Source organism: Procambarus clarkii, chromosome 12 (genome assembly GCF_040958095.1).
Source record: "Procambarus clarkii isolate CNS0578487 chromosome 12, FALCON_Pclarkii_2.0, whole genome shotgun sequence".
Classification (NCBI taxonomy): domain Eukaryota; kingdom Metazoa; phylum Arthropoda; class Malacostraca; order Decapoda; family Cambaridae; genus Procambarus; species Procambarus clarkii.
This window is the reverse complement of record NC_091161.1, coordinates 30,298,264-30,317,912: the sequence shown is the minus strand read 5'-3', so window position 1 is coordinate 30,317,912 and position 19,649 is coordinate 30,298,264. Positions and strand designations below refer to the sequence as shown.

The 19,649-nt window shown below is 41.6% G+C and overlaps 1 protein-coding gene across 1 annotated transcript in view; it reads left to right on the top strand.

The window, feature by feature from the left end:
* Positions 1-19,649, top strand: part of LOC138349739 (uncharacterized) — a 1,021,949-nt gene that overhangs the window by 638,033 nt on the left and 364,267 nt on the right. The window contains exons 7-8 of the mRNA XM_069323441.1: positions 3,515-3,535; positions 4,993-5,076. Coding sequence (XP_069179542.1) covers positions 3,515-3,535; positions 4,993-5,076 — 105 coding nt within the window. The remainder of the gene's footprint in view (positions 1-3,514; positions 3,536-4,992; positions 5,077-19,649) is intronic.

Sequence of the window (19,649 nt, the reverse complement as noted above, 5' to 3'; positions counted from 1 at the left end):
TTTACTTGGATGGCGTTCTGGAAGTTCTTCAACTCCCCAAGCCCGGCCGGAGGACCAGGCTTGACTCATGACGGCTTGGTCCAGCAGGCTGTTGCTTGGAGCGGCCCACATATCCACCACAGCCCGATTGGTCCTTCACTTCTTGAAGAAAACTGTCAAGTTTTCTCTTGAAGATGTCCACATTTGTTACAGCAATATTTCTTATGCTCGCTGGGAGTATGTTTGAACAACTGTGAACCTCTGATGTTTATACAGTGTTCTCTGATTGTGCCTTTGGGCCTACTCTTCAATGGTTCTGAACTGAATTTTCCGTTCATATCGCTAACTCCAGTATGTTGTTATTTTACTGTGTAGATTTGGGACCATGCCCTCCATTTGTATATTATTTGATACCTCACTCGTCTCCTCTCTAGGGAGATCATTTAGAGCTCTTTGAGATGATCCCAATAAATTAGGTGCTTTATCGTTTTCCATGCCGTATATATTTTCTGTATTCACTATTTCAGCAATCTCTCCTGCTCTGAAGGGTGAAGCTAGTATTGAACAGTACTAAAGACGGACAGGAGGAGTGATGTGTATAGTACAGCCATTGTGATGGGATCCCCGGATTTGACGTTTCTCATAATCCATCCTCTCATTTTTGTCTGATGCTAAAATTGCTTTGTTATGCTCCTTAACGTTTGGTCGTCAGTCATTATTATTCCCAGATCCTATACATTATGCTTTTCCACTACGGGCAGATTTGATTGTTTTGTGCACTATTTTGTTTAATGTCCTCATTTTTACCATACCAGAGTACCTGAAATTTATCTCTGATAACATGCTATTTTTTTCCGCCCAGTCAAAAACCTAATTATTATGTGTTTGTAGTTTATCAATGTCTTCAACAGAATTAATTTTTAAAGCTGTTTTTTGACGTCTGCAGAAGTCGATACGACTCTGTGACTTCTATATGTCTATATCTGATATGAGAATAAGGAAAAAGTGGTGCAAGGACTGTGCCCTGCGGTAGAACTTTTAACTGTGCTTGAACTCTATTTTATATGGTTAACTGTTGCTCTGTGTGTTCTGTTCCACATAAATTTTAATACCACCGTCCTACTTTATATGATATTTCCATTGACGTTATTTTGTGTGCTATCACACTATGGTCACATGTATCAGATGCCTTTGTGAAGTCTGCGTATACCAAATCTGCATTCTGTTTTTCTTCTAATGCCTCAGTGATTGCCATAGTGGTAAAGTAGCTGCAAGAGGCATGATCATCCCAATCTAAATCCATGTTGACCGGGGTTGAGGTGGTCACAGGTCTCCATAAAACTAGAGACCTGCCTCCTGATCACGCTCTTAAAGAATTTTATGTGGGACCTAAGTGCGACTGGTCTATAATTCTCAACCATTGCTTTGCTTCCTCCCTTGTAAAGAGGAGCAAAATTTATGAAATCTATTGATTTAAGCGAATCTTGTATCTCCCCTGTGTGCAAGCTCTTTCTCTACACTATGCTACTGGCACTTAGCATTTCTTTATAAATATTGAGTGCATGGGCATGTTGTTAATTTCTCCTTCAGAATCCGTATTTATATGTTATATTTTCAGGAGTTTGGATATCACGCATAAAGAAGCTTTCTGGATCGTCCGCTCTCATGGATGATCCAGACAGCTTCTTGAATATTTATTGGGGTGCTAAACATGCCCCCTCCTGTTTTTGTTAGGATTTCAGTAATTTCTTTGTCACCGTCTGTTCGACCTTTCACTTGTAAGAATAGGTCCAATACTGACAGTGGTTTTTGCATTTTTTTTCGCATATGTGAAGGAATATTGTTTTCCTTCTCTTGAATTCCATTTTTGTGTTCTAATAGCATTTCTTCAATTTGATATGATTGCTTTGATCTTTGCTAGATTTTTTAGAACTCCGTTTATTTTATTTTTTATTGAGATAGTCGTGTCTCGTTAGCAGTTATTCTTGTTTTTGTTTTTATATTTTTTTAAAATCAAAACATATTTTTCTTTCTACGTTGGTCCTCTGTCTGGCTTTCAACAAAGGACCAAGTTTTAGACACTTTATATTCTTTGGAAGTCAGTTTTTCTGTCTTGTGTTGGATTATTATTACTTTAAACATTCAATGGATTTTTTTTTATGTTCGCTGTATTTCTTTTCCCAATCTATCCTTTTATTAAAACTGAATTTATTGAATAACCCGTCATACATGATCATTGTTTTAGGCCTATTACAGGTATTGATGTTTGCACTTCAATGAGCTTGTGATCTAAGTATGTGGTATATGAGATTGTAATGTCCTTGATTATCTCCTTTGTTTGTGATGTTCAAATCTAAAATATTATCGTAACTAGTTGACTCTTACCTGCTGGATGAGTGAAAATTTGTCACAATCTAAGTAGTTCTCTACTCTATAGTTGGTTCTGTTCAGATAGATTTCGTGGTATAGTATTCTTGATCGCAAGTTTCCAACTTAGACTGGGCAGGTTGAAGTCACCTTGGAAGATGTCATTTATTGGGTTTACCATTTTGTCGAGACTATTCTCGCTTTTATCTGATTTGTGAATTCCTCCGCCGTTGCATCTGGAGGTTTGTATATTAGAATTATAACCAATTTTTTTTTTACTACCATTAGAGTTAACTACCACCTCATTTGCAACGTTAAGCAGATCAGCGCATACAATGTCCTCTCTTGTATACAAACCTACTCCTCCATGTGGCCTATTTACCCTATTATATCTATATAGATTATATTCTGGTATCCAGATCTCACTGTCAAAGAGTTCTCCTGCATGGGTTTCTGTGAAAGGTCCAAATACTGCATTTGACTCGGTGAGGAGGGGGGGGGGAGGCGAGGCAATTTAGGAACGGTACTTACTTTTTTGCATTTGTTTTCAGATCTTGTATGTCGGTAAAGATGAACGATGTTACTCTATTTGGGGGTAATTTGACGAAGAATTTTCAGGCAGGTCCATTGTGTGTGGGAAAGTCGGTTTTATTTTGACCAGTACTGATTGTTGCAGAGTTGTTTCCTGTTGTAACTGTAGCTCTGTTGTGGGGTGTAATTGCATGCGTGATTCTGGTATGCAAGTGGGTCAACCAGTTCCATACACACTGTCCTACCTTTTATAACCTCTTTCGTGTGGGTATAAAATAAATTGTTGGCTTTTCTCCAAAGCCATTTTATTGCTTGCCACTGTTTAGCGTTCTGTGCCTTCAGCATGAAAGTATGGACAGCTGAGGGCGTAGCATTGTTTTTTTCCTCGAGTGATGATTCGTACATGTCAGGAGGGAGAAATCTACAAGTTGATTCAAAGCTACATTTTCCTTTCCTTAGTATATTACGACATTTTTGGGGGAATGATTGTGAATGCATTCTATTCCTTTTCTATTTCCAGAATATCTACAAATATCCTTTACATATTTGTACTTGTATAGATGTGAACAGATATTTTAATGTCTTATGCACTAGTTAATTTCCTCGAAACATACTTAAAAGGGTCTTTCTATTGCAGGTGTGTCCGAGGGAGCTACAGGTGAGCATGAGGGAGCTACAAGTAATGGTCACTGTCGGTAAAGCCTCTTGTATTCACCTAGTTGTGCTTGCGGGGGTTGAGCTCAACAGAAGGCGTTATGGCGCTTCCAAGCTACTAGGTGGGTGTGGTAGTAGGTTTAATGTCCTGTAGTGAAGTATGTGCTTTTAATACATACTCTCACTTGCTCATACTTCACATTAATAGAAATAAACTCTATTAATATTGTTGAAGTAATTTTACTTGTGAATTATTTGAATATGAGGCGCCCTCATGTCAGGTGAGGTGAATGACGTCACAGGTAGTTGACCCATCAGGCCAAGCTAGTCAAGAGGCGCGGCGGGCAGTGTGGCGCGGGCCGGCGTATGGAGAGGTGCTGCTGAGCGCCCGCCTCATTGGTTGTACTAAATTAAGTCACCTGGACAGTCCTGTGCATGAGGTTACCTGCGCCAGGCTTACAGGCAAGTTACTCTAGATGAATAGTTATTTTATCACATTGTATTCTGTTGATACAATAGTCTATATTTGCCGATTGTCTAAGCATAATTACAACATGTTAAAGCTTTATTTAAAAAAAAAATTGACTGGTTTACTCATTTGATATAATATTGTGTAATATACCTTTGTCTATTAGTAGAGACTTTTACCTAGCCTAAAACTTTTGATGAAGCTAATTATAACAAAATTAAATTCTAAAACAATTCCTATGTGATTAACTGTTCCATAACAGCGGCTAGAGTGTCAACATTGTGAAATTTAACGTTCGACCATAAGCAGCTGAAAATAGTTTACAAAATTATTAGTTAAATTCTGGCAGTTATAAGGTGTTTGTTGTGAACTATCAGATTTCAATCCTTGAAATATGGACCAAAGACTTTTAACCTAACAAGAGTCGCATAAGAGCCATCCTATGTGAATGAAACTAGCCATACTGAGTCAGTGTCGTCCACGCTGCCGCCAACCCCAGAGACGCCTTAATTAACATTAACGTCCTGTGTAACCAAGTACTATATTTTGTCGAATATAACTAACAATTAAATTATGTTTAAATAGTGCATAGTTCTATGATAGTTGTTGAAGGAAATTACAGTACGTGAGTGTATTCCTACCTGTCTCCCTCGCCTAATAAATAGGTAACATAACAAAAACTAGTTTAAATAGTGTTAAAATGTGTGAACTGTTGTGGGTCAGTGCACGAACGAGTATAGACCGAGGACTCGTTAAATGTGAAGCGTTCGTCACGTTCATGTTTGGCTACCGGGTTAACGACCACTTGGCCGTTGTGATGAGAACAGGCTGTGGACGAGTCATGTCTGAGGTTGGGTTTTGCCATTCTGTGGTAAGTCAGCTTTATGGATCAACCAAAGTCTGAGCTGATCGATTGTCTTGCGGGATATTTTTAAAGCTTTATATGAAGATTTTCAATTTAGTATTTTTATATATTTAATGTGTAATTTCAGATATGTACGAGGGTGCATCAGTACAACGGCACTGCAGCTATGGTTAACCATATACAAGAAATTTCTCGTACAACGGCACTGCAGGTATGGAGAGAATAAAGTTACTTGCAAAAACTTCTCTCGAATTGCAGTTGGTCATTATGTAGTAGATACATATTCGCACCCAAGTACAATAAGTGAAGGGAACAAGTCCAATAATTTTAATAGGTACACACTATTCCTTGAAGCGGTGATCTTCTAATAGGTATAGTCTAAAGTGCTCCATGTGTTAACCACTTCAGAGTGGTAAACAAAAAACCAGGCCCATAATATGAACATTTAATTGTGGTGTATCATACGGTTAATCAATCCTCTTCCCCCTCCCTTCCCTATCTCTATCCATACTTTTGTTAGTCTGTCGTCCTCACTGCGTCTGTCGAAGCAGTGAGGACAATCTTCATTTAAAGAGTGAGCGACTTAATTGCTGAGCAACCCATTGCTGAGATCGCAAAGAGCATCAACGCTCAGAATCAATCCCTCACAGCCATCTCGGCCCACCTCATCCAGCAGGGTGAGAACAGGAAGCCCACCCTCAAGGTCACCCTCAAGACTCCGGCAGAGGCTACTCTCGCGGCAGACAACGGCCTCGGATGCTTTGATGTGGCCTGCACACCCCACCAGATCGCTAGGCAGCGTTATTTCCGCCTACGTCAGTGTTTTCGGTGTTACCAGTACACCCACTACTCTCAGAAGTGCCCCAACCCGCTGCAGAAATGCAGCATCTGTGCTGGCGACCACCAATACAGGACCTGCAACGCCACTACTCAATATTGTATACTCTGCAACGGCGATCACACGGCCGTCTCCCACAACTGCCCCACCAGGAAAGGCGAAATTCAGAAGATGGTTGACGCCAGGCAAGGAAACTCGACGCCCAGACCGAAAGCTTTCAACATACAAGAAGCTTTTCCTGCACTCCGACAAGTGGCGCCACGAGCGGCGCGCAACAAAACTACTTTACCTGCAACCCCCCCCCCCCCCATCCGCCAGCCACTCACAGCCCCAGACGAAACCTCGCAACCAAGCCAGCCAGCCATCCTCACTCACACCGCCACCAGCTTCCCCCGACAGCTGTGATTCACTTCGCATCAGAAATGTCAGGTGGAGATCTCTAGAAACGGTACAAAATACTGAACGACTTGTACAAGCTCAACAACCTTCCGACCTTTGTGATACCGGAGGCCATGTTTACCGATGGCTCCAGTCATACCTGCGACTACATCATGTGCAACGATACTGCCACCAACATTCTCCTGCAGGCCTCACCATGTCTTCTGACGATTCAAATGACTCTGTTGACATTGAAGCACAATCACCACCCCCAGCACCAGAGGACATTGAAGCACATTCACCACCCTCAATACCAGCGGAGTCTCCAAGAGTCTCTACACTTTATGATGAACGTGACAAAAACCTGACACCCAGATCTCCCGAATATAGACGCTTATCACCAGCAAAATACTCAACACGAGGTATGCAGAATGCTTGCTGAATAATCCAAACCAAAAGTATATTCTATCGAACGATGTAATCTTACTTGAATGCGACGAAACCACATTGTCAAAGGGCCTTTTCCCACCAGACTACGCAGAGTACAAAGAAAAACATAAAATGATTACTCGAAGCAAGAAAAAATAGAAGAAACACCAAACTGAAGAAGACACCACCTGAAGACAGATTGTCTCCACCTTGAATGTAGAAGCACTGCCACTGCCGCCTTCCAGACCCGTCTCCCAACCTAGCCAGTTGTTGGGTTGTTTGCAGCATCGACATACTGACACGCAGCTGGGTCAAGCCCTGGCACTTTCTCTTCAACTTCAGCATTTCCTCTCACCGACTTCTCTTCAGCTGTCCCCACTTCAAGGCTCGCCCCAATGGGCATCTTCTCCTGTATTTTTCGTATTCGTACTCTGGCAAGAAGAAACGTTTAGCATGAAGGGAAAGTACCGGGGCTAAACCTAGCAAGCTGAACATACCGTCGGTCAGTTTCTGGAGGCTGAGCACTTGCAGCTACGTGGCCATCATCCGCATCTTGGACAAGTTATTGGTAGTTCACGAGCGCTGCAGCATTTCTGCAAATCGACAAAATAATTGTGGTCATGCGGCAGGCCCTGTTAAGGGCTAAACGTGAACGTTTGTGTTTTCGGGATGGGGTAACGTGATGTTCCTGATTTGTTTTTAGTGCAGTATCTCCCCTTATTGGGGGAAGTAAATATTATATAACGGCCGGAGCGCCTATGACAGTAGATAAAGGTTTTAAGAGCAGGGACACCAGACTCGTCAAGTGGCATATGGTCTGGGAAAGGAGCCGTTACTAATGTCACTGGAGGATATTCATTCTTTAACAAGCTAACAAAGAATGTTCCGAAGGAAGCAAGTTCTAGGCCGGATGCATTCATTGGTATTAACGTATTGTGCATTAAAACTGGTTTCTCAAGAGTTCATATTATAATTTCAATGTAAAGTTAGTCAAAGGTTAGGTGTTAAGGTTCTGTTGGCCATTATATGTATTAGAACTACGTTGGGTGATAGTTATAGCTTTGGGATTCGAACAGGGGTCATCAGCAAAGCACTGTTCGAGAAATGTTCGAACGTGATCAGTTGAGCTGTGTAACAACTCCTCATAAACAAAGGCTAAAGTCCATTCCATGCACCCACCAGACCCCCCCCCCCCGTTTTGATTGGTAAAACGGTTTACACAAGTCACCACTGATGACGTTCAAACATTTCTTGAACAGTGCTTCGCTGACGACTTTTGTTTGAACCACAATGTCGTGAATGATTCACCCATCTACTACAGATACAAATAATCACCAAGAGAAACTAAACGCCTAACTTAACCAATGTCCGAATATACACCGCATCCTTACATTTAACAATATTAATTTATATTTGAGAATTCCAATTTTGAATGAACAGCATGTTTAAATATATGAATGCAGAGAAGACGAGTTGTGTGTAAGCCTATTTTTCATTGATAAACAAGAGGTTCGGCGGCTGGATTACAATCATTGTTATTTTACTGATGGGGGGGAGGGGCCTTGGTAATGTATGTATTCTCGAACAGTGCTTCACTGACGTCTGCTTCTCGAATAGCAAGTCTGTAAATGTTTCACTACTGTACTACTAACAAAAATAATCACCAAAAGAACCTAATCACATAATGGACGCCTAATATACAATGAATTTTATTGTATAATAAATTGTGTATGGGAATGAACATACTTTTATAACGGTGTTAAAATTGATTAACGTCTCGTGGGACGGCCGCCGCTCTGACGAGCCTGACCTACCAACGAACTAAATATAGGACAAGGTACCCATTGGGGTGAGCTTTAAAGTGGGTATAGGTGAAGAATAGCCTGGGTGAAAGGAAACGTCGGAGTTGGAGACAGAGCCAGGGCTAAACCCAGCTGCGCGGCGTAACATGAGGCTTTCTGAACACCTGGCTGGCTTAGGCTAGTGGGCAGGGTCCCGAGGGAGGGGCGGCGATGTGAGGTCTTCTTTCCTCTTGATGTGTGGCGTCTTCTTTCTTCTTTTTGAGCTGGAGTCTTCCGTCTTCTGTCTTCCACGTCGGTCTGCTCTGAAGCTTGCAGGGATTCCACCACCTCAAAACGAGCAAAATTAGGTCCCCATCCCCCTAAAGAGGGGGGTGAGGGCAACTGCCCTCAGTGAGTCTTAGGCCTGCATCCTCATGCTAAGTTTTTTTTTCCTTTTCTTGGCTTGTTGTTTGGCTTTGTACTGGGTGTAGTCTCCGGGGGAGAGGTCGGCTGACAGTGTGCTTTCGTCATATTCCGTGAAAATTAGGTCGTGTCTAAGCACGCACTCGTTTCCTGGCGCACGCCGTAAGTATTCCTCATACATAGTTGAATATACGGCTGGTGAGCCGTCGACATGCAGGAGATCCATGCTCGGTGGTGTTACGTTGCTGATAGTTTTCTTATTGCTGGAGTATCATAAGCTGGTTGGCCTGGGAGTAACGAGATTATTGCAGAGTCGACATAGTCAGGGTCGTCTAAAATGTCGACATAGTCAGTAGAGTCGTCATCAGACAGGTTGATGTCTGCAGGAGCAGTTGGTGGCAGTATTGTTGCAGATGTAGTCGCAGGTGTTACTGGAGTAATAGGGTCCGGGTTGACAGGTGTCTCTGACGTGGGGTCGGACTCTGTAATAAGGTCCGAGTTGACAGGTGTGTCTGGCGTGGGGTCGGACTCTAGTTGAGAGGAGCAACCGGTAAACATGGCCTCTGGTATCACAAAGGTCGGGTGGTTGTTGTGCTTGTACGTGTCGTAGAGTATTTTGTACCGTTTCTTGATCACCACCTGACATTTCTGTCGCGAAGTGAATCGGAGCTGCAACAGTGCTGTCAGGGGTGGCTGGTGGCGGTGTGAGGGAGGATGGTTGGCTGGCTTGGTTGAGAGGAGGATGGTTGGCTGGCTTCCCTGCACTCCCGCGCCAGCCACTCAAGGTCCAGTAGTTTGGCTGCGCGCCGTTCGCGGCACCACTTGCCGGGAGTGCAGGGAAGTCTTCTTGTATGTTGAATGCTTTCGATCTTGTAGTACAATTTCGTGGTCTGGCGTCAGTCATCTTCTTGATTTCCGCCTGTCTGGTAGGGCAGTCGTGAGAGACGGCTGTGTGGTCACCGTTGCAGAGTATACAGCGTTGAGTAGATGCGTTGCAGGTCCTGTATTGGTGGTCGCCAGCACAGATGCTGCATTTCCACAGTGGGTTGGGGCACTTCTGAGAGTAGTCGGTGTACTGGAAACACCTAAAACACTGGCGTAGGCGGAAATAACGCTGCCTAGCGATCTGATGGGGTGTGCAGGCCACACCAAAACATCTGAGGCCGTTGTCGGCCGCAAGAGTAGCCTCTGCCGGAGTCTTGAGTGACCTTGAGGGTGAGCTTCCCGTTCTCACCCTGCCGGATGAGGAGGGCCGAGATGGCTGTGAGGGATCGATTCAGAGCGTTGATGCTCTTTACGATCTCAATGATAGGCTGTTCAGCGATGATATCACTCACTCTGTGAATGAGTATTGTCCTCACTGCCTGAAATTGATGGGGAGGTAGGAGTGTTAAGCCCTTAACCTCTAGAGCCGTGATCGTTGCCGTGATAAAGAGAGCTTCTAGTGCTACTGCACTGCTGAAGAGTATTTGGGGTCCATTTTCGTCCCTGACGACGTCGATGGGTCCATGGTCTCGGTCCTGGTGTACCTCCTGTCAGTTCCTTGGAACTTCACCTTAACTCTGAACAGCATGATGCCGTTCGCGGGCACCACGCTATTACTCAGGAGGGAAGCGCTCTCGTTGCTGCTCGATTTTTACCCACCCGGCAGTGCTAGGTGCAAGCTTCCTTTCCTGCTGATGGAGCATGACCTGAGGAAGAGTTGAGTAGTGTGGCTGATGTTCACTATAGTGTGTGGAGGCCGTCAAATGCTGCATGCATACATATTCATGCATAGTCTCTGAACTCCTTGCAACCCTGGAAATCAATCGGCTTGAAACTCCAGTCCTTAGCAGCAGGGCCACCACTCCTCCCCTTCCTTCCCTCTGCAGTGTGTGGATTATTGTTGGCGCGAGTACACAGCCTTGTGGCACACCAGCATTATAGTCAAAGTAGTCAGTGTGGTATTGGAGGAATCTTTCATTTTGTAGTGTCAAAGAAATATTTTGTCGGAAGTGGAACGTAATTCATAATTGTTATTTTCTGGTAAAGCCTGTGTTGATGATTTTTAGTCTACTGATAGATGTTGCACTGATGTGTATATATTATGTGGTTAACGTGCAGCTTCTCAGTATGTTAGTATTGTTCAGTCGGTTGGGCCTGACTGAGATTTTCCGTAGTGTCAGTCTGGTGGACGTTTTGTGCTGCCCATATACATAGGTTTCGGATCTAAACAAATCGCAGGTTATTCTACCGGTGTTGTCAGGCCGTTCGAAGTTGGTAATTTCTCTATTAGACCTGAGTAATAGGAACAGTAGTTTCAACAACATAGATTGGGGTACCTTGGTTTAATTCGCCTTCATCATTCTTACACACACATTTGGATGCAATGTTTGTCATAATGGTGGGTTATATTTGTGAGATGGTATCCATGCAAGAGGTTCTAAACCCTTTATACTGTGCAGTGAGCAGGTTGTATAAAAAGTCCAATTATAAAGCTCTTACTGTCGGTCGTGCATGAAATCTTTTTAAGAGCAGACTTTGAAGCACAAAGTTCCTCATACTGTGATAATGCACTGGTAGCTAGTTGTAGTGCAGTCAGTTGTTTAACCTAACAATGATAGTTTGTGTGCAAGTATTGTCCGTAAAACCTGCATGCTATTTCCGTCCTGTAGATGCCTGGATTGCAATATCGATGTGGACAGTTCTCGAGGGATCTTCAAAAATTTTGATAAGGCAATTATTTAAAGTGTGATGGCTTTGGAAAGAGCAGGATTCTAATTAACCATCTTAGTAGCGGTTGTATATAGTACTTAAATTGTGGTGTACAGATGGAGAGATCAGTGACAGGAATATTGCATTTACAAGGAATGTTCAGTTTCATGAGATGGCCGACATATTTACTCGGCCATTTATCATACAAGGAGTGAGGTGGAATGTTGCACCACTTAATAGTGTGTTAACGGCACGTAACTTCTCTGAACAATGCTGGAGACGTAGGGTCTCCCATTACCTGAAGGGAAAAGGTAGTGTTGACTTGGTTGATTCTCTCTAGTACGGTTGGAAGCTTCAGTTCTTTCCTCATGGTGATGATTCTTGTGATTCTTGGGGCACCAAGAATTACCCGCATGGCTTTTCCTTATTACTTCTAGTTTGTTCAAAACAGAGGCGAGGAAGCTAAATGCAAGGCATGATAATCAAGTAGGGATCCAACAAACATGTTGAATAGTCTGGCATATATAACATGCATTCCAATATTCTTACTAGTATTTTAAGTGATTTGGATTTTAACCTACGATGTAGGTCGTTAACAATGTCACTGATACTCCAAGGTATTTGTGCTGCCCACATGTTTGTATGGTTTGGTTAACTTTGAAAGCTAGAGACACACTGGTTGTTTTCTGGAAGAAAGAGCGATGGATTAAGGTAAAGACCGAATTCACTGATTTTAGCAGCGAGTGATTCAAGTAGAGATTGCAGTCTAGTTTGGATACTTGAAACAAAACAAATGTCGTCGACATAATAGATGACAGCTTTATCAGCAAGTGTGCAAATACCAGTTTTTGTGCACAAGGACATTGAACAGTGTTGGGCAAAGCGCACTAATCTGGGTTGAACCAAAATCAATGGGAGGAGAATGTTTACTTTTGACTCCCTTGAAAGAACTGAGGCGGTTCTGATACTCGTGTACCCCTTGAGCTATGTCAAGTCTTCCATAAACTCCAAGAGAGACTAATTAATCAAATATTTATCTCACCTTTTTGCTGTATCAAAAGCAGTTTTAAGGTCAATAAATGCCATCTATGAGCATGAATCTAGTCTAACAAAATATTCAGCAAAGCATGTTTGAATGCTTCTTCCAGGAAGGAAACCATACTGAATAGGAGCTAATTGAAAACATTAACCTGCCGAGTATAATCCTCTATAGAACTTTACACATACAGGACGCCAGAGATGGGTCTCAAGGCACAAAGAAATCCCATTAATGTGGTGTATCAATGAGAAAATGAGGAGGAGCTTGAGTAGGACTTGAACCTCTGCTTTGGGTGCTCCCAAGCATCCGAGGCTGGAATTCTTTTGACAATGTTTTGGTGCAGTTGTCTAAGGTGTTTGCTGTTACCTATCGTTCGTTACGGCTCGTGACCCTACAGCAGCCAAGCTTTAGTTACGTCTAGGGATACCACTGCTGCTCTCTAAAACGGGTCACCAGTATAACCCCATGAATGATAACAGGCACAGAATTAAAAGTATATCTCCCTTAGGACTGAAGAAATATACGTATGCATTTTAATATATATATATATTTCATATACATCTCAATATTGTATATATGAACAGTGGGTCACTATTAAAGCAAACATCAAATATTGTATCTCCCAGAGTAAAAATCTACTACATGACACAGCAACAAGTAAAACAGACTTATCTCCCACATGTTACTCTTCCTGGTCCCTCGAAGCTACTGAACTCTCGCTCCGTCGCCACCCACAATTCTCTCCCGTCTGCCTCATCCCAGGATGAGGGATGGAAACTAAGGACTTTTTAATATTTAAAACTAATTGAACAACCACTTGTTCTCAAAACACACAAGAATGCAAATTACAGATAATAGTTACTTACAAAATATATAAGTACAATGCCACCTGTTTAATTGCAGAAAATAAACAATTATATATACTAAATAAAAGTGACATCTGGAACTTCCAAACTGAACAGGTCCAGCTTCCCGAATTTAACAGGTATTAGACGTGTGCAAAGCAACCGCGCTCCTGTCTCCACTGACGCTGCCACACCACACGGTAATTTACAAAAACACAATGTGTGTACATATACAGGCAATGATATAATGGAACAAAACAAGTTATTTTAAATTTATATACGTATTCTGCTAGGAGTACGTAACACTTCCACCTCCAAGAAAAAAAATGCAATAGATTGAAGATCAATGGCATTTTTTCAAAGTAAAATGTATGACACTTGAGATTTATGGTATTGATTACACCAAACATGTAAAAGTAATAAGAACACATTTCTGGACAAAAATGAAAACACTCCAAATATAGTCTTACAGGAAACTCAGAAATTTCAGTCTTATGACTATGTTCTACATGTCACTGAAGTATGCAAATTTATATCTCCAAGGTACTATCTCATTTATTTCACTTTGTTTCAGATCATATTTCACACTCCTATCTACAACAGTATCATTAGTAGCATGAATAGAATTGTCAATAAAGGTAGCTGCTTTCACACAGTTATCATGGCAATTTAGCTTTTCATTTGTTTCTACTATTTCTCTAAGATCAGTTCCGTATTTCCATGTGATCCCTTTTTCACATGGTGAATTTTTCCAAGACAGACTCCATTTTCCATTACTCCCTTTTTCTGGAGCTGAACTGCTTAATTGAAGCTGACTGGATGATGAGTAGATTTGGGACTTCTCCTGGGTATGCTCTGACACAGACATCTGCCCTTCATCACTCTTGATCCTCTGTGGAACACATACTCTCGCCCAATGGACACTAAAATTAGAGAAATTAGCATTAAACCTCACAATTATGCATAAGACTTTCCCATTCATAGAACCTTCCGAAACACAAGACACCGACTTAGCAAACCTTTGACCTTCAACCCAAGAAATACAACCCAAGATAAGTGCAAAGACTACCTGATCGAACTGACTCAGATGACCCATAAGGAACACAGAAATCAATTGCCTCATAACTCTGTCATAACGATCAGTGAAAGAAAACAGGCATATGCCTAGGCACCATATCTCAATCATAACTCCGAAGACAAGTTCACACCCCCTGATGGTGAACTTGAACACAACACACACTTTCATCAACCGTCTAGTCTTCCAAAAGACTAAATAAAACATGCCGAAAACTTTACAACCCTCACCATCACTTCCCAAGTGATTTACGTCTGATGACAACCAATCAACCAAGAGGTTTAAGGGTCTTAACATCTTGAAGATGAACAGCAGATTACCTGGGAAACGCCCAAGGACAATCTGAAACCCTTCACAATGATTAACACTAGGTAGGATAACCTTATCCTCCAACTTGAAATACACACCTGGAGCCTCAAACATCCGCTCCCCAGTATGATTTAATCCTTCACCCACACTATGACTCTGAAAGTCAACTCCAATATGACTCTGAAAGTCAACACCACACTTGAGTGGAACATACACTTTTATCACTCGTGCATCAAAATTAACTGGATCTGAATATAGACACTGCTCAGTTATAACTCACCACTTCCTCAGAACTGCTGGGTGCACAACGTACTTGAGTAAACTCTCTCTGCTCAACCACAAGGCTTGACAAAGATGTCCCACAGTCCATCACTTCACAAGAAAATGGCTCCTGCAGAATAAAAGTAGATTTCAACATCCTACACACACTCTGACTCAATGTACACAATGAGAAATACTTACTCCACATGGAATAAGAATCACAACTCCGCAACTTAGATCCAAATGCTACTTCACCACTCTTAATTGTTTTACCAAAATTTCCTCCCATGACTTCTGGAGCTGCTTGGAGTACTGTCTGCTCACAATCAATAATATCACTACCAAGCTGGGTCACATCCTCACAGACAACTGAAGAGGGAGGCTCAATGGGTCTCCATCTACTCAACAAAAGCTGATCCTCTGGCTGCTTTCCCACTCTCTCCAAAACTGGATCTACAGTACAGACTGTCTCCTTGCTTCTCTCTGAAATCTTGAGGTCAGTTCTACTCAATGCACATAAATGAAGGGAATCTGAAACGAGCGGGCAAGTAACAGGTAGTTTGACCTCCTCCCCTATTATATCACCTTGACTAGGGTGAGGCGGGGCCTCTACAACAGACTTACTCTCGAAAACCGATTCTAAACTTGGAGTGAGCGGGAATACTTCTTCCAACCCGACATCTTGTCCTAAACCATTCACTTGGCTGGAATAGAGTCGTGGCTTTTAAGTTTCTCTCAACTCCTGGCACAACGTTCGTAGTGAGCGGGCAAGACAATGGTACATGGACATCCTTTCCCAATTTATTGGAATAAAGCAGTCATAGTATCAGGCTTACTCTCAACAACTAAATCGGCCACACAGGAATCTGGAACAACCACATCCCACTTCTCCACTGAAGGGGTACTGGTTACTGGAACAAATGCTTGAGTAACATCAGAACTGACAACTGGATTTATATTAGTACTGACATCAGCACAGGTAGAATGGACAAAACCATCTTCTACAACAGGTTCATTCATAGAACTAACTTCAGCACAGGCAGAATAAACATGGTCTGCAACTGGCTGTTTACACAAACGGGGATCAATCTCACCCACAACATGATTTATGGCCACATCATTACCCAATATAACATCCACACCTGGGATGGGCAACTGTGTACTAACACCCACAGTGCATAAACTTGGTGTAATAGTGGATCTGAAATTAATGTCTATTAGAGGTACAGTTTTACATCCTGCAACACTCTGAAGAACAACAAACTTTCCAGTATATCTCTTTTCAACATCAGAAAGAATACTGGATGAAATTATGGTTTGGGAAGCACCTGTATCACGAAGAATAACCACTGGCTTCCACTTCCCATTAATACACAAAACTTCACCTGAAGACATATATGGTGAATACTGTTTCACCCAATTGGGGTTTACAGTTACATGTTTATTAGTAAGTTTATTTTGCACACCTCTGCAATAAATGAGACCAGTTGGTCGTAACTCAGGGTGCAATATAAAACATGAATTAATTCCATGGCCTTTTCTCTTACAATGGGAACAAGACCTTACAGTGGACACACCTGTGGAACCAACTGTAGGTTTAGAAATAACCTTATTATTATTTGACATTCCTTACAAGGAAGTAGCAGGGTTAGGTTTTGTAAGAGAGGAGCTCATGGGAGTAACTGGAGCACTAGGACGGGATGGATTCTGATAAGGAGTTCGGTGAGCATTATAATTTACTCTACGACTAGACTTAGGTGAAGTGGCCGTAAACTGGGCCTTGGTCAACAACTCTTGCTCATCCGCGAGCTTTGACAGCTCATAAATGTCTGTTACATTCTTTTGTTCTGCCATAAAAGTAGACAACTGGTCTGGGAGACATGACAATACTTCTTCCATTATAAGAAGATTCTTTAGAGCATCAAAGTCAGTGACTGAAAGTGACTTTACCCATCTGTTGCAAAAATTCGTCTTCTGACGAGTAAAATCTGCTATTGTCTGATCACTTATCCTCCTTAGGTTCCTAAACTTTTGCCTGTGTGCCTCTGGATTTATTTGATATGCATTTAAGATGCTTTTCTTTACAAATTCGTAATCAAAGCTATGAGCGTCAGGTAGGGATGTAAAAACCTCCTGACTACGCCCCTTAAATTGAGACTGCATAATGGCTACCCACTGATCCCTTGGCCAGTTCATACTGATGGCAATTTTATAAAAATGTGCAAAGAAAACCTCAGGATCCTCCTCATTGAACTTGGGTAACTCTATATACTTATTCATCCTGATGGGATTATTATCACTATTTATTGAAACATTACTAGTATTTCCATGCCCAGCTGCCATACGCTGTGATTCAAGCCTGAAGTTAGTGTCAGCCATTTGTTGTTGAATCTCTAATTGCCTAGTTTGTTCCTCGGCTTGTTGCTTCTTTGTGGCTTCTAGTTGCAACTCAATCATACCTCTCTGGTTTTGTGCCGCAATTTCTAAACGCCTAGTCTCAAGCTCCCTCTGCTGAGCTTCAGCCTCTAATATTTGCTGTTGCTGTTGAGCTTCAATCTCTCTTTGACGAGCTTCAGCCTCTAATATTCTCTGTTCTTTTTGAGCTTCAAGCTTAGCATTGGCTATTTGCGCTTCTAACTCAAGACGCTTTAACGTCATCTGATCACTCGACTCCTCTCTTAACTCCTCTAGAATTTCTTCCTCTAACTCTCCATTCTCAACAAAATGTGTCACAATGACTTTCAATATTTGGGCTTTAACCATTCTATTGTTGGCGGTCAAATCCAACTGATTTGCCATTTGTATTAACTCAGTCTTTTTAAGGCTCTGAATCCCTTCAAAGTCTGGGTGAGCCACTAACGCTGCAACTTTCTCCTCCATCGTTACTAACACTTGGCACTTGATTCACAACAATAATTAAAACAATGGCACTGCACTACACTTCACTGTAAAATTGTCACCACACTGAAAATTCGCTTGGCCTCACTGCACAAATAAAATATATAGGATGACTTACCTCAAAATCGTGAAACGTTGTTACTTGACACAGGAAAGCTTGCTTGGCACATGGAATAGTTCTTATAAAACACACAAGACACTTAACACACTGGTACCTAGGAAGGCAAGGTTAGATTAGCATAATTAAGGTTAAGTGGGAACAATATTTCCCGGCACAGGCCCCCATAACTCTTTGTTACCTATCGTTCGTTACGGCTCGTGACCCTACAGCAGCCAAGCTTTAGTTACGTCTAGGGATACCACTGCTGCTCTCTAAAGCGGGTCACCAGTATAACCCCATGAATGATAACAGGCACAGAATTAAAAGTATATCTCCCTTAGGACTGAAGAAATATACGTATGCATTTTAATATATATATATATTTCATATACATCTCAATATTGTATATATGAACAGTGGGTCACTAAAAAGCAAACATCAAATATTGTCTCTCCCAGAGTAAAAATCTACTACATGACACAACAACAAGTAAAACAGACTTATCTCCCACATGTTACTCTTCCTGGTCCCTCGAAGCTACTGAACTCTCGCTCCGTCGCCACCCACAATTCTCTCCCGTCTGCCTCATCCCAGGATGAGGGATGGACACTAAGGACTTTTTAATATTTAAAACTAATTGAACAACCACTTGTTCTCAAAACACACAAGAATGCAAATTACAGATAATAGTTACTTACAAAATATATAAGTACAATGCCACCTGTTTAATTGCAGAAAATAAACAATTATATATACTAAATAAAAGTGACATCTGGAACTTCCAAACTGAACAGGTCCAGCTTCCCGAATTTAACAGGTATTAGACGTGTGCAAAGCAACCGCGCTCCTGTCTCCACTGACGCTGCCACACCACACGATAATTTACAAAAACACAATGTGTGTACATATACAGGCAATGATATAATGGAACAAAACAAGTTATTTTAAATTTATATACGTATTCTGCTAGGAGTACGTAACATTTGCCTAGAGTTCTCAGAGCTTAGGTTCGACTCCTCCTCGCGGCTCCAACTGATTTTCTCGTATGGGTCAGAATGTTTGTGAATTTGACTTAAGTATGGGTATTATTAGTCGGTAGATAGCAGTCAGGTAAAATACCATGCCTCAAAATTTGAATAAATATTCCTACCAAGATGTAACAGATACCTCTTGTCCTGGTTTGCAAAGCAATTGCAAGGATTGAAAACGTGGTGTGCTTTGCATGGTGCTTTGCATGGTGCTTTGCATGGTGTTCCATGAAAAGTTGCTAGCTTAGTAAAAGGAATTTTTGTGTTGCAAAATAAAAGTAGTTCAGGGTATAGGTCGTTAACAAAGTTAAAAGGGAAAATCAAAATGGTTCATTTAGTTTTTCAATGTTTCGTACATTAGGTAGTGGAAGTATGGTTTTCAGCTAATTTTCATTGTAACATTCTTGGGAATGATGGGAAAAAGGAAAAGTCGAGGAGAATTACTCATGTTTCAAATTGATTCGTACAGTACATAATTTTGTATACTGTAATTAAGGATTAGCAAGAAAGATACAGTAAGCATTAAGCTTAAGTTTCGGGAGGAGAAATGTTTAGGGAAGAGTTTCTAACTGTCAGTTTCAGTGAAGCAAATAGGAATTTACAAAGAATAAGAATGTAAAGGTTACGTCAAGGAACGTTTCAAATTGATTGTGAATCCATTAAGGTTTACAGATAGTAGATATGCA